The 13,552-nt window shown below is 35.3% G+C and overlaps 1 protein-coding gene across 15 annotated transcripts in view; it reads right to left on the reverse strand.

Annotated features, from left to right (window-relative positions):
- Positions 1-7,800: 7,800 nt before the first annotated feature.
- Positions 7,801-13,552, reverse strand: part of DNAJB4 (DnaJ heat shock protein family (Hsp40) member B4) — a 40,259-nt gene continuing 34,507 nt past the window's right edge. For all 15 annotated transcript variants that reach the window (XM_054691274.1, XM_054691282.1, XM_037499791.2 and 12 more), the window contains 2 exons: positions 10,413-10,981; positions 7,801-9,103 (listed from right to left, as the gene is read on the reverse strand). In XM_054691274.1, the coding sequence (XP_054547249.1) occupies positions 8,870-9,103; positions 10,413-10,981 (803 nt within the window). In that variant the 3' untranslated portion in view covers positions 7,801-8,869. The remainder of the gene's footprint in view (positions 9,104-10,412; positions 10,982-13,552) is intronic.

Raw genomic sequence — 13,552 nt, forward strand, 5'->3', positions numbered from 1 at the left:
GAGGAGCAGTGGGCAAAGACAGGAGAAGTCAGCTGCGCCATATTCAATCCTCCCTGGTGGAGGATTGAACTCACGCTGCAACCCCTGTGGCTAGCTTTATAGTGCTGCCTTAACCCTTTGCGCCACCAGGGAAACCTCCTAATTTTTTTATTTCTTAAAAGAGTCACCATGACTTCCAGCTCAGGCTGGGCTGAGGTTCTAGGCACCAATACTCACTGGAAAATCCTGCCACCTCCCTCTGCCCTGCTGTTCCTAGGACCCCACATCTTTTGCCTTCCTTCTCTCCATTTTTCCAAATGTTTAGTTGTCTGAGCCAGGAGCTGAAATCTGGTGGAATGGTTGCAATGTTCTCTCCCAGACTCCTGGATTTCCAGAAAATGAAATACATGAGTGATGTTGCTGATCAATCAAACCAAGTATAAGCTGAGGTTGTTGAATAAATGGTACTGAAACAGATTATCCATATGGAAACAATGCAACTAAAGTCTTTCCTCACCACATAGAAAGAGCATTTCTTGATGGATAAAAGATTTAAATGTGATTTTTTTTAAAACCTTGAAAATTTTTAGAAAATATAAAAATAATTTTTTTTTTTTAATTTATACAAGCACTGGGCACAGTCAGAAGCACGAAAGGGTGAGAGAATTCACCAGAGCCAGAGCGGGGAACAGAACAGACAGTCCGACGAAATACACTGCTGAGGGGAGCAGCGGGTGAGACAGGAGAGGTCTGCGCACCATATGGGACCCTCACCGGTGGCCAGGGATTGAACCGGCACTGCAGAGGCTGCGGGCAGCTTCGCAGCCCAGTGCTCAACGGCTGTGCCACCAGGGTAGGCCCAAAAATAATAAATTTTTGAGGGTAGGAAAAGATTTCTGAAGGCATGTAAGTCCAAACCATAAAAAGAATAGATTAAGAAACTAGACTACAGGGCCTACCCTGGTGGCGCAGGTGGTTGGGCCCAGCGCTGTGAAGCTGTCCACAGCCTCTACAGCGCCTATTCGATCCTGGCTGGCTGGTGAGGGTCCCCCATGGCGTGGCAGACCTCTCCTGTCTCTCCTGCTGCTCCTCTCAGCAGTGTATTTCAGTCAGTCTGCCTGTTCTATTTCCCGCTCTGTCTCTGGTGAATCCTCTCACCCTCCCACGAATCTGGCCTGTACCCCAGTTCCTGTATAAATAATTAAATAAATCTTAAAAAAAAAAAAAAAACTAGACTACATTAAAAATTTAAACATTTCTGGGACCTCCCTGGTGGTGCAAGGGGTTAAGGCAGCACTATAAAGCAATCCGCAGCCTCTGCAGCACGAGTTCGATCTCCGGCCGGCCAGAGAGCTACCCACATGGTGCAGCAGACCTCTCCTGTCTTGCCTGCTGCTCCCCTCAGCAGTGTGTTTCAGTCTGTCTGTCTGTTCTGTTCCCCACTCTGTCTCTGGTGAATCCTCTCACCCCCTCATCTCTGGCCTTTATCCCAGCTCTTGTATGCATAAATAAATAAATCTTTAAAAAATATGTATTTAAGCATTTCTATTGTCAAAAAATGCCATGAAATTGAGGACAAGTCACAACTTGAAGGACATGGTGCAACATACTTAACCAACATGGAATTAATGTCCAGGATATATAAAGAAGCATAGTAAAAATAACCCCATAAAAAATGTAAAAGACAGGAAATTATTTCATGAGAGAGAACAGAAATAATACGCATGCAAAAAGTTGCTCACTTTCCTTTGTCACAAGGAAATGCAAAATAAGAGCACAATGAGATATCTTGTTTATACTCAGTGTATGTCTAAAAATATTAGTATAACTGTTTTGGAGAAAAGATATTATTACCATGTAAACCTGGACACATCCTGAGACACAGACATTCTCCTCTCAGTTTCTACCCGAGAGAAATTTGTGCATGTGTGCAGCGCGGGTAGACAACAATCTTCTCAGAATTGTTTATGGTAAATAAGAAAACCCAAACATGCATCATCAGTAGAATGGACACTGTGTGTGTCATCCAATGGAAAAGGATCCCTCAATAAAAATAATCCCCAATTCCAGACAAAAATATGGAGAAACCTCATAGATGTGCTGAACAATAACAATACAAAAAAAAGTATGACTCTAATCATGTAACTGTAAAAAAAACAAACAAAAAACAAAAAGACAAATCAGTTACATTGCTTAGGAGTGCAGAGGAAAGTATGGAAAGAAGCCAGAAAAAAATGTACTGCAAAATGAGATCTGTGACTGTAAAGGAGGGAGGAAAGAGTTTAAGATTAGAAAAGATATTATTGTGTATTACAAACACACAGGGTGCTTCTGGGTCCTAACAATGTTCTAATCCTTGACTTGAGAAGAAAAACTAGCAAGATTCTGTGTGCCCTTGGAGAAAGCACACTGCTCTTTTTCCAAGGATAAGACTCACTCTTGTGGCCACCTAACTACAAAGGAGACTGGGAAGTGTAGTCCAGCTGTGTATGTCCTCCACTGCGTTCCCCACTTCCACCAGGCCACCCACCCCATGTGCACAACTGCACCTGACATCTGTGGAATGAATATTGATTTTATGATTTCAAACAAGCAAATAAACCTCTGTAGCTCTTGCTTCCCTCTCTTGCTTAGTGCAATGTTACTTTAAGCAGGTGTGATTATAAAACAATTTTATGACTATCATTGCAACCTGTACTCCTTGGAGAAAAATTTTATATAATCAGAACTATAAATTAAAGCAAGTCACTCTTAATTAACCCCACCATCTTGAAATCATCACTGTTAAATGTTGTGGTTTGTTTTCTTCCAGTTTTTTTTTTCCCTCTAGATTCATTATGGATAATATTTCATCTTAATTTTATAAACTATATTAATAAATTAAAAATAAAATAAAATTTAAGTCATCATTCTATAATATTCCTTGTTAGGAAAACATTTTCAAGCTATCTAAGACTTAGGGATCACCTTATATTTTTATCTTACCAATGAAGAAAACCTAAGGCAGGGCCTCCCCGGTGGCGCAGCCATCGAGCACTGGGTTGCGAAGCTGCCCGCAGCCTCTGCAGCGCCGGTTCGATCCCCGGCTGCTCCCGGGCCACCGGAGGAGGGTCCCACATGGCGCGCAGACCTCTCCTGCCGCCCGCTGCTCCCCTCAGCAGTGTGCTTCTGTCCTTCTGCCTGCTCTGCTCCGGCTCTGGCTCTGGTGAATTCTCTCACCCTCCCGCGCTTCTGACTGTACCCAGTGCTTGTATAAATAAATAAATAAATCTTTAAAAAAAAAAACAAAACCTAAGGCAGAGAAATTTTACCACCTACCCAAGATTATAAATACAGTTATTGGTAAAGCCTGATGCTTAGTGGTAATCTTTCCATTATTACTTTTCTTTACTTCTTAAGTTGGTCATAGTTTAAACATATCACCCTTTTGTCATGGATTACTGTATACTTTAATTATTCCATCTATCTTATACTTCAAATGTGAGCAGAGGGGCCCAATGGAACATGGTAGAGGATTGTTGGGGGCATTTGTGATGGGCAGGGATTAAAAATATACATCTGTTGGGCCTCCCTGGTGGTCCAAGGAGTAAAGCACAGCACTGTGAAGCTGTCCGCAGCCTCTGCAGCAGGAGTTCGATCCCCCGCCAGGGAGCTGACTCACATGGCGCAGCAGACCTCTCCTGTTTCACCCGCTGCTCCCCTCAGCAGTGTATTTCAATCTGCCTGTTCTGTTCCCCACTCTGTCTCTGGTGAATCCTCTCACCCCTTCCCCCCTCATCTCGGGCCTGTACCCCAATTCTTATATGCATAAAATTAAAAATCCTAAAAAAAAATACATCTGTAGAGGCTTTATAACCCCTAGAGGAGATACAAAGATGTAAACTTACTTTACCTCAATAAACACTTTTGGGGAAAAAATGGCTGATGATAAACTTATTATGTGATTGCACCTCAACAACAAAAAAAAATAATGAAGGCCAAAAAAGGAAAAAAGATACATCGATCCTCTTTCTCCAATGACATTTGTTTAAACATTTTTACTATCTTAGGCATTTTAATGATTTCACATATTTGAACAACTAAGAAGTATTACAAGTACTTCAAGTCCACAAGAAAGAGTACTGATAATTATGTAATATTAGGACAGTATAAATGCATATTTATTCTCATTTTTTTTAAGGTGATAAATCAGGAATACAACAAGCAGGAGGCTGAATGGCAGTCTTTTTTTTTTTCAAAGATTTATTTTTTATTTATACAATAGCTGGGGTACAGGCCAGATGCACGGGAGAGTGAGAGAATTCATCAGAGACAGAGCAGGGAGCAGATCAGGCAAATGGACCAAAGACACTGCTGAGGGGAGCAGCAGGCACGACAGGAGAGGTCTGCAGCACCATGTGGGTATCTCCCTGGGCTGACCAAGAATTGAACCTGTGCTGCAGAGGCTGCGGCCAGCTTCACAGTGCTGCGCTCAACTCACTGCACCACTGGGGAAGCCTATTCTCCTTTCTTCACTGATTTAAAAAGCAATTGTATAAAACAGTATTCATGTAATGTTTTTGCATACATTTAGAAGCACTGTATTGTTAGTAACAGCATAGAGATGAGAAGGAACAATGCTGTATTGGAGAAATTAAGTATTCTAAACCAGCTTTGCATACCTAGAATACACCACCCTTGGTTATCAGGTATACTCTTCTAACTTATTGTGAATAAACTTATGTAACCCAGAAATTAATTTTTTAGTACTAAGATCCCATTATCAGTTCAGGTTTCCAATTTTAACTTCTGAACAATTTCTTCTGAAATTTATGCATCAAATACTGTGGGGAAAAGGCTTAAATGTGTAACTATTTCAACTGTGTAATTACTACTCTGAAGTTGGCACTTCTAACTTCAACTTTAATCAGTAAGAGAGTGTAATTTATAAAAGTCATGGTAAAATTTACTTTCCCCTACTGAGAATACTATTTTTCTCAATATCAAACCCATTATATAATAACTTAAAATTCTTATCACAAATCTATCATGGATCCAAAACATTGATGGACCCTTCCATTTTTAGTTTAGGAGTGGCTGCTGTATTTGCAAATGATTGCAGAGCTTCCATATGTTATTACAACTAACTCATTATAAATTTTTCTCCTCAGTAATAGCTAGCTGCAGGGTGTTTTTCTTCCTGTCCTCTTTCATCCTTCTCTCCTTCCTTTGATCTTCCTCTTTCTGTTTTACAGTGTTTTAATTTCACATATTTTGAATGGTAATGTTTTTACTTGGGAAAAAAATCTTAATTTAATTTATATATCTTTATGTAGACTATATATCTTAATTTATAGATTTTATAATTATATAAAATATGTCTATAAGTTGGATTATCAACAAAGATATATAAATCTAAGTCATAACTTCAAATATATAAAAATCTGTATGAATATATAAATGAAATATTTATAAAAGCTCATTTTGGCCTTACAGTACTTTGAGAATAACATTGAGTATTTTTTTATTAATGAAGGATACATTTTAAATTCTGAGCTGTTAATTCACTTTTTAAAAAATAAGAGTTTTTGTAACTTTTTCAAAATTTTTCTATTAACACCATCATGAGTTTATATTCCACATATTAATGACTCAAAATATTTAAAATTTGCTAAATTACAGTGACTACATAAAAAAAAATAAGGGAAGGAAATTTAGCAACAGGAGAATACTGGAAAATACTATAGAGAATAACAGAAGCCAGTCTCAGAATTCCCTTACAAACTTGCTTTTTAGCCACACGTAAGTCACTTGTCTTCTCTGAATTTACTTCCTTATCTTGAAAATGTAATCTCAAAAATTCTTTCCAGTCCCAGAAGTTTTATGAATTGGATGAACAAAAAATATCACATAAATGTGTAAAAAATTAAAATATATAAACTACAAAACATAGCTATTTAAGTAAGTTATTATTTAAAAGTAAAAAAATGACATTTTTCCTTTCTATACTTTATAATGGGGAAACATACATATATATAGTAGGACACTACGCAATATTAGATAATCATTGCGATCAGACTAAGAGCCCTAACTCTGTGAGATTAAATAGTTCTAAAAAGATGAGGATAGTTACTTCTAAGCCATTTATGGAGTCTAACTACATATTTTATTTTATCTATCATCATTAGGCAAATGAAGTTTTCCTTAAACAAGAAATTTTCAACTTCTTACTACCAGGAAAGGCTAACAGGCAGGAGTGATGGGCTGAAAAAAAGAGTCACAGGGGAGTGCGGGGCGGGGAGGGGAGGGATTGGGGTCAAAATAAGGGGGTTGCAATTGTATGGGGAATATAAAAATAAAATTTATTTAAAAAAATAAAAAAAAAAAGAGTCACAAACTCAGATACTTTCAGAAGCAATGAGGCAAATGAAGGTATGAAGGGCCTTAATGTAACTCAAGAATGGTTAAGTCAGTGACAACAGAAGATGGTACACCTTGTCTTAAAACCTCCTAGCAACTTGTACTTTTTCTTGTAGGAAAGATAATCTTTTTATCAGTTCATTTACTGGAATCTGTAGTACTTCAATACTATTCAAGGTATTCAACAACCTGGTTGAATTAAAAAAAATTTTAAATCCAAAGTACTTTCATAATTTAAATAAGAAAACTTTTAAGATTCTACTTTTACATTGATTCAATATTTAACCAAAAATAACCCCTGGCATTTACTACATGCTAAAAGCATAATCAGTATCCTTCAAGAAAAAAGATTGGCATGCTGTTTTTATATAGAAAAGCAAATTAATTTTTCTACTTGAAGAATTACATACTTTCAAAAATAATTCAAATACAAAGATTAAGCATCTACCTAATGTATAAATCCTTTACTTAACCTGGGAAAAATGCTTAATCAAGAAAATTACAATAAATGACAGAGGATTTAAAATAGAAACCACACCCACTACTCTGATGTTTTTCAGCTCTTTAGATCTTTGAGAAAATTTCCATAATACTGTTCATACTTCCCTAAAGAGTTTGAACTGTCACTTGGAGAAACAAAAAAAGTTTAAAAAGAAATCATTTATGAATGATAAGCAATAATAAGTGTGACTAGTTGAATTCTCTGGCATTTCAAGTATTTTCCAACTAAATGGAATGGTTACTCCTTTGAAGTGGTTAGTCCCAGCAACTCCATTCATAGGTATATATCCAAGAGCATTGGAGTTACATCCACAAAAAAAAGTAAAAAAATTCACAGCAACATTTTCAGAATAGCCAGAAAGTGGAAATAACCTAAATGCCCATATCAAGTAATGAATGGATAAAGAAAATGTGGTGTATCCATACAATGGTATATTATAAAAAAGGAAGGAAGTACGAATACAAGACGCAATGTGGATGAACCTTGAAAACCATATGCTAAGTAGAAGCAGCAAAACAAAAAAAAAAGCTACATATAGTTTGATCCCATTCACATGAATTATAGAGAACAGATAAATGCAGGAAGATTAGCATTGGCAGGAGAAACGGGAAGTGACAGCTAATGGATATAGGGTTTCTTTGGGGATGATGAAATGTTCTGGTATTACACAGTGGTGATGGTTGTACAATCTGAATATACTAAAATCACTGAAACACTTTAAAGAGCGTAAACTTCATTGCATGCAAATTATCTCTCAGTAAAGGTGGAAAGTATATGGTGACTATGACCTATTACTTTCTGAGTGAAGTTTTCATACGCTAAAAGGTGACAGGATCCTTACGCCATGAAAATTACTTTTGAATGAACATTTCAAAACATCATTCTCACTAGTTATAAAACAGAAAACAAAACAAACTTTTAAATGTAAATATATTTAAAAAATTAAAACACCTAAGAAATGCAAACCATACATATGAAAAAGTAAAATATTTATATGCATAACAAGTAGTAGCAACATCATTCGTAAGTAGCAGTTAGTGTTTATTTTCCCCATATTTTGGTTTAACACCACAGTGGTAGTTTATTCTTTTTAGGGAAATTGCATAAGGTACATGTAGCATATTACGAGTAAGTTATAGAAGACTGTGTAACTGGAAAATTAATTCTAAGTAATGATATTTCCTCTAAAAACATATTTATTATTAAACAAATTATTTTAAACTAGGGGACAATAAAATGTGTCTCTAATTTATTAAGTCCAAGATGTGTAGTAACTTTCATAAAATTACACATGGCATTTTAAAAACAGTCTATTTCTAAAATATCAGTAATTCAGGCAATTGGATTTCCACAGGAGATATACTGCCATTAATTTCCTTTTTATGAAGAAAAGATTTGCCTTAAGAACATTACAATTACACTATTAAGAAACATAACCGCATACTTTAAAAATTAAAATAGTGAAACAAATGTATTAGGATATTACTTTATGGGTACCAGCCCGATAGCAGCATTTCAGTTGGTGATTTAAATACAGTTAACCACATTTCCAAATGACATGGGTTTTTACTCTCTTCTAGAAATACATATCACATATATATTAGTTGAGAGTTTAAATTTCCATTATAAATGAGAACCAGTCATACTGATAACGTGAAAATATAAGGAGAAAAAGTACTTGGGTAGTTTAATACTTGTAAGAAATTTATCTACTAACTCCACAAAAACAAATTTTACACATAGGCAAAAATACTAAAAATTTCTTACTTGGGAGAAATGGAATAAAATACAGTGAATGGTTTTCTCTTCATCTCTAACTGTAAAAATCCTTTTTGCCTATTTATTTGACCCGTTTCTCTTCATGCAAATTAATGAACCCTCAAAATAATTTATACATCTTTATACAGAATTCACATCTACATCAGTAAACTGTCAGTCCTTGTATATTTTCAGTGCCTTATCAAAATATGAGTAACAAAGTTTTTCATTCTATGAGGCAGGAAGATGTTTCCTAAGTACTTCTTTGGATGATGAGGGTATCGTATCTGGAAAGGACACCTCAAATTCTATTAGAAGGTCACCACGTTGGTCAGGATTTTTTGGATATGGCAGCCCATATCCAATAATTCTTCTCCTCATTCCAGGTTTCACAATATCATTTATTGACATAGGTATGGTTCTTCCATCCATTGTTGGTATATTAATTGAGCAGCCACACAATGCCTGAAATGGACCATATAAAATTAACAAATTTTATAACGTCAAATTCTAAACAAAGAGATTACCAAGTATAAAGGATGGTATGACTAAGGTAAAATTTTAACTGCCAAAGAATATCAATAATTGTAAGACTTTTCGCCATTAGAAAATCGCTTCAGAATATGTATCAGATGTGTTACAAAAGAAGGAAAGGAGAAGAGGAAGGAAAGGGAAAGGGAAAAAGAAAAGAGAAGGGAAAGAGATCCCTCCCATTGCCCTAGAAAGGCAGCTACATCAGCACCCAAGATGTAGGGATGGGCAGGGAGCAGAAAAGAGGGAGAAATTCAGGACTAGAAAGAATAGGATAGGAGCAACTATCCAGTTCTCAGGAGGGAAAACATTAGAAGAAGAAACAGATTTATTGCTTTAGTCAAAAATGTTTGTTACTGAGCACCTCCTTACTCCTTATTCACTTTCCTGCTAGGTCCTGAGTACCTAGGGCCATAAATATAGATGCAATTTCAAGGAATGCACAAGGAACTCGAGCAAACTAATAATTATAATACAGTATAATACTGGCACATTCTGTACTTCTTTAGAGTACAGAATGCTTGAGTTAAGTTTGGACCAGAAGCAGGCAATGAAGCAGAATGAGGAACAAGCATGTTGCATGGAGGAGAGCCCAGACAATGACACTTAAGTATACAAGATAGTAACAGAGCAAACTTGGGGAAATACATATATAGTCATGGGTAGAAATCAGATTAAAATGACCTTTCATTTTGAGCTAAAGAGTTTGGACTTTATAGTAGATGCTGTGTGGAGCCATTTAAGAATTTTAATCAGGGAACTGATATGGTCACATCTGCAGGATTACAATCTAATTTGAGAAAGTGCCTAAAATAGAACAAATAAACAACTCATATATTAAAGCAGTACCCTTATAAATGTTGATGTTTAATGTCTTTTTCGTTATATAATTATTACTCCAAATTGACAGTTTTGGAGAAAATCTTATATATGGACTATATAATATTATATAATGCCAAACTCATAATCCCTAATTGTAAAAATAGGTAGAGTTAACCCAGTACTAGGACTCTCTGTATATACTCCAGTTAGCAATTAAAATTGGCCTTTAAATTGTATAGGTAACTAAACTTACAGTATACAATCTTATCCATGTCAAAGGGGTCTTATGAAAATTTGAAAAAAATAATGTGTAGTAAGCATTAAATAATAATGTTAAATAATAAATGTTAGCTATTACTTAAATTCCCTAACATTAGCTATACAATTGCCTGGTCCCAGAATCCTAGTCATACTAACTTACCTCTCGCAAACTAATTTTAGCAGTATAAATTATATTTGATCCATCCCTTTTAAATTTTGGGTGCTCTTTATCTTTAATGATAAAAACAATGTCTGCTGGAATACTGGTAGGTGTTTCATCTCCTTCCCTCGGAAAAGTAATTTTGGTGCCTTCTTTCCATCCTTTTTTAATGTCAATTGTGAGAATTTTGTCCTCAGATCTGTAACTCCTTCCATCAGGGTTTAACTTTTTTCGAGAAATCTTCATCCTTTTGGTACAACCATTGTATACTTCTTCAAGTGATACTCTAAGTTCATGAATAACTGGGGGATCTTGCTTGAGACGGGATGGTCCCACAGAATTCCTGTCTCTTGGGTATCCATTCATGCTGAATCCAAAGGCACTGAAAGGGTCTCCGTCTACTTCCATTTCTTCAGTATCTCTTCCGCCAGCCATCCTTCTTCCAAAGAAAATTTCAAAGGGGTTGGAACCTCCAAAAAATGCTGCAAAGGTAGCGTGAGGATCTCCATGAAAGGTGTACCGGAAAGTACCTCCTTGCCCATCAGTACCTCCTGCTCCTCCTTTCAACCCTAAATGAAGAGATAAGCATGATTAGAAAAAAGCTTTCAACTGATGAAAGTTAAAATTACAAAAATTGTATTACTAATAAACCTTGGCCAACTTAGGTTGCAATTTTATTAATATTGGTCTAAAATGCCATAATAACTATATATAATGGCTATGTTATTTCTGATCATTCCACCCTAAGTTAAATTTTTAGCTTTTGAATTATTCCTGAATCTTTGTTTTACAAGTAAATACGATAAATAAAAATCAGTATACTCTTGTTGCATAATCTCTTGATTTGACATTCTGAAGTAGATAAATTTAAGTTTTTAAAAGATGGCTATTGAAAGTTCCTCATTAATCAATGCAAAAGCATAATCTATATTTTTAAGTACCGCTATAAACAATAATATAAAATACATTTATACTGACTAGTTTTACTTTAGATCATCTTGTATTGTTTAAGAATCTAACTTAATTTGTGGGGCCTCCCCAGGTGGCACAGCGGTTGAGCGCTGGGTTGCGAAGCTGCCTGCAGTCTCTGCAGCGCTGGTTCAATCCCTGGCCACCGAGCGAGGGTCCCACATGGCGCGCAGACCTCTCCTGCCGCCCCGCTGCTCCTCTCAGCAGTGTACTTCTTCAGTCTGCCTGCTCTGTTCTCCCCTCTGGCTCTGGTGAATTCTCTCACCCTCCTACGCTTCTGACTGTACCCAGTGCTTATATAAATAAATTAAATTTAAAAAAAAAAAAGAATCTAACTCAATTTGTGGCAGAAAAAATTATTAGAAAAAATATTATTGGAAAAAATTATCAGAAAAAACTCTAATAATAAGGACACCCTTTTAAAAAATGTTTTTTTAAACACTAAAACTATCATCCCTATCTTCAATAATGAAATTGTTTACTTAGGTATACCATGTGGTAGCATTCATTTCAGCTGCTTGTAAAGATGACTGAAATCAAAAGTTGTACACTCCCTTGACATGCAAAACCTTTGGAATGGTTATTTCTGTCTATTCAGACACAAGATAGTGACCCCTTCGACCCTTTGCTCTGAGACTCAACTAAAAAATACGTAGTTCACAAGAGATTACATGTTCAAAACAGCACAGTCCACTATATACCAAATAAAGAGCCTACTAAAATTGACAAAACAGAGTAAAGTGATCTTTTAAGAGATCAATACTGACAAGGATTTGCATAATTACAATATTAGCAGAATTTCTGAGTGAATCCTATGGACATCCCTGACCAATGAAAAAAGAGCAGGAATGGAATTTAAAAACTATAAAACTGAAAAATTCAAGAGATTAAATTAAGAGATACCAAACAGTGACTAATTTGAGGGCTGGAAGTACATTTTATTCATCTTTGCATTGCTCATGCATACAGGATTAAAAATTACAGGCACTTATGTGTATTGAATAAAGGGAATGAATTTAATTCTTAAGTCTCCTAAATAAAAACTTTAAAAGATGCCATAAATATCAGGACACAGAGAAGACAGAAATCAAAGCAATTTACAGTATAACCTCACATACACACATAGGAAATTTCAATAATAAAAAAATTCTGTTGAAATCGCTCGACAGGCTTTCAAAGGGACTTAGTTTTGCATGTCTTAATCTATTTAGCTTCTTCCCAAAAAAGGGTATAAATGTACTCTATTTCATCCAACAGCCAGTCTCAGCTGATGTTTAAATGTTTACCTTCATCCATGAATAGGAATCTGGAGAGACCAAGAGAAATTTAAATTGTCAAAATATGTATTGAGTGATATATCTTACAGCAGTTAGAGATATTCCTTGTAGAAACAGAATGACAAGTATAAAGAGGACAAAAACTTTTAACATATAGCTCATCTAAAACTTTCTTTTATATAAATTCCATTGGTAAAGTTATAACTACAAATGTTAAAAAAAATTAGTGATAGTTTTTAATGACAAAACATGTATGTTACTCAAGGTCATGAGCAATGTGGCTAAAGCAATGCTTAAATTATTTCAAACATTTCATTTTTCATTCCAGAAATAAGAGTGCAATTTAACAGAGTTAATAAAGTAAATTGAATACATTAGTTTGCACAATCCAACTCTATAAGGCATTATCTAAATGGTTTGGATCCATAATGAATTCATGAAAAGAAAGAACAACATTTTAAGTTATTACATCATGTATTTGGCTTTTCCCTAAAACCTCTTCCCTTCTCTGCCAAAAATGATAACTCAATAAGGAACTCAGAATCCCTGAGAAAATTCACACACTATCTGAAGTAACATTTATCAAGGTGGCAAAAAGCCTCCAATGGAATCTGAGGTTTTCTTTGATAGTAGAGTCAACTACAAAGCTCAGACAAAGAACAAGGATACTATAATAAGTGAGAAAATCCTACCAAAATGCACACAATATAAAATTATTATGTATTGTCTATCATTTAAATTATAACAGGCATGTCATCAACTATGCAGTTAATGAACTATTACACTATTAACTATTTGACTGCTCATGAAAATTTTTAATATTCAGCTAGATTTTCTCTACCAAAATGTTTTCTTGACACTATTATTACCTCCTGTGATCAAGGAGTGTACACT

The sequence above is a fragment of the Talpa occidentalis genome, unplaced genomic scaffold (assembly GCF_014898055.3).
Source record: "Talpa occidentalis isolate TD23 unplaced genomic scaffold, MPIMG_talOcc4v2.1 talOcc4.9, whole genome shotgun sequence".
Lineage (NCBI taxonomy): Eukaryota > Metazoa > Chordata > Mammalia > Eulipotyphla > Talpidae > Talpa > Talpa occidentalis.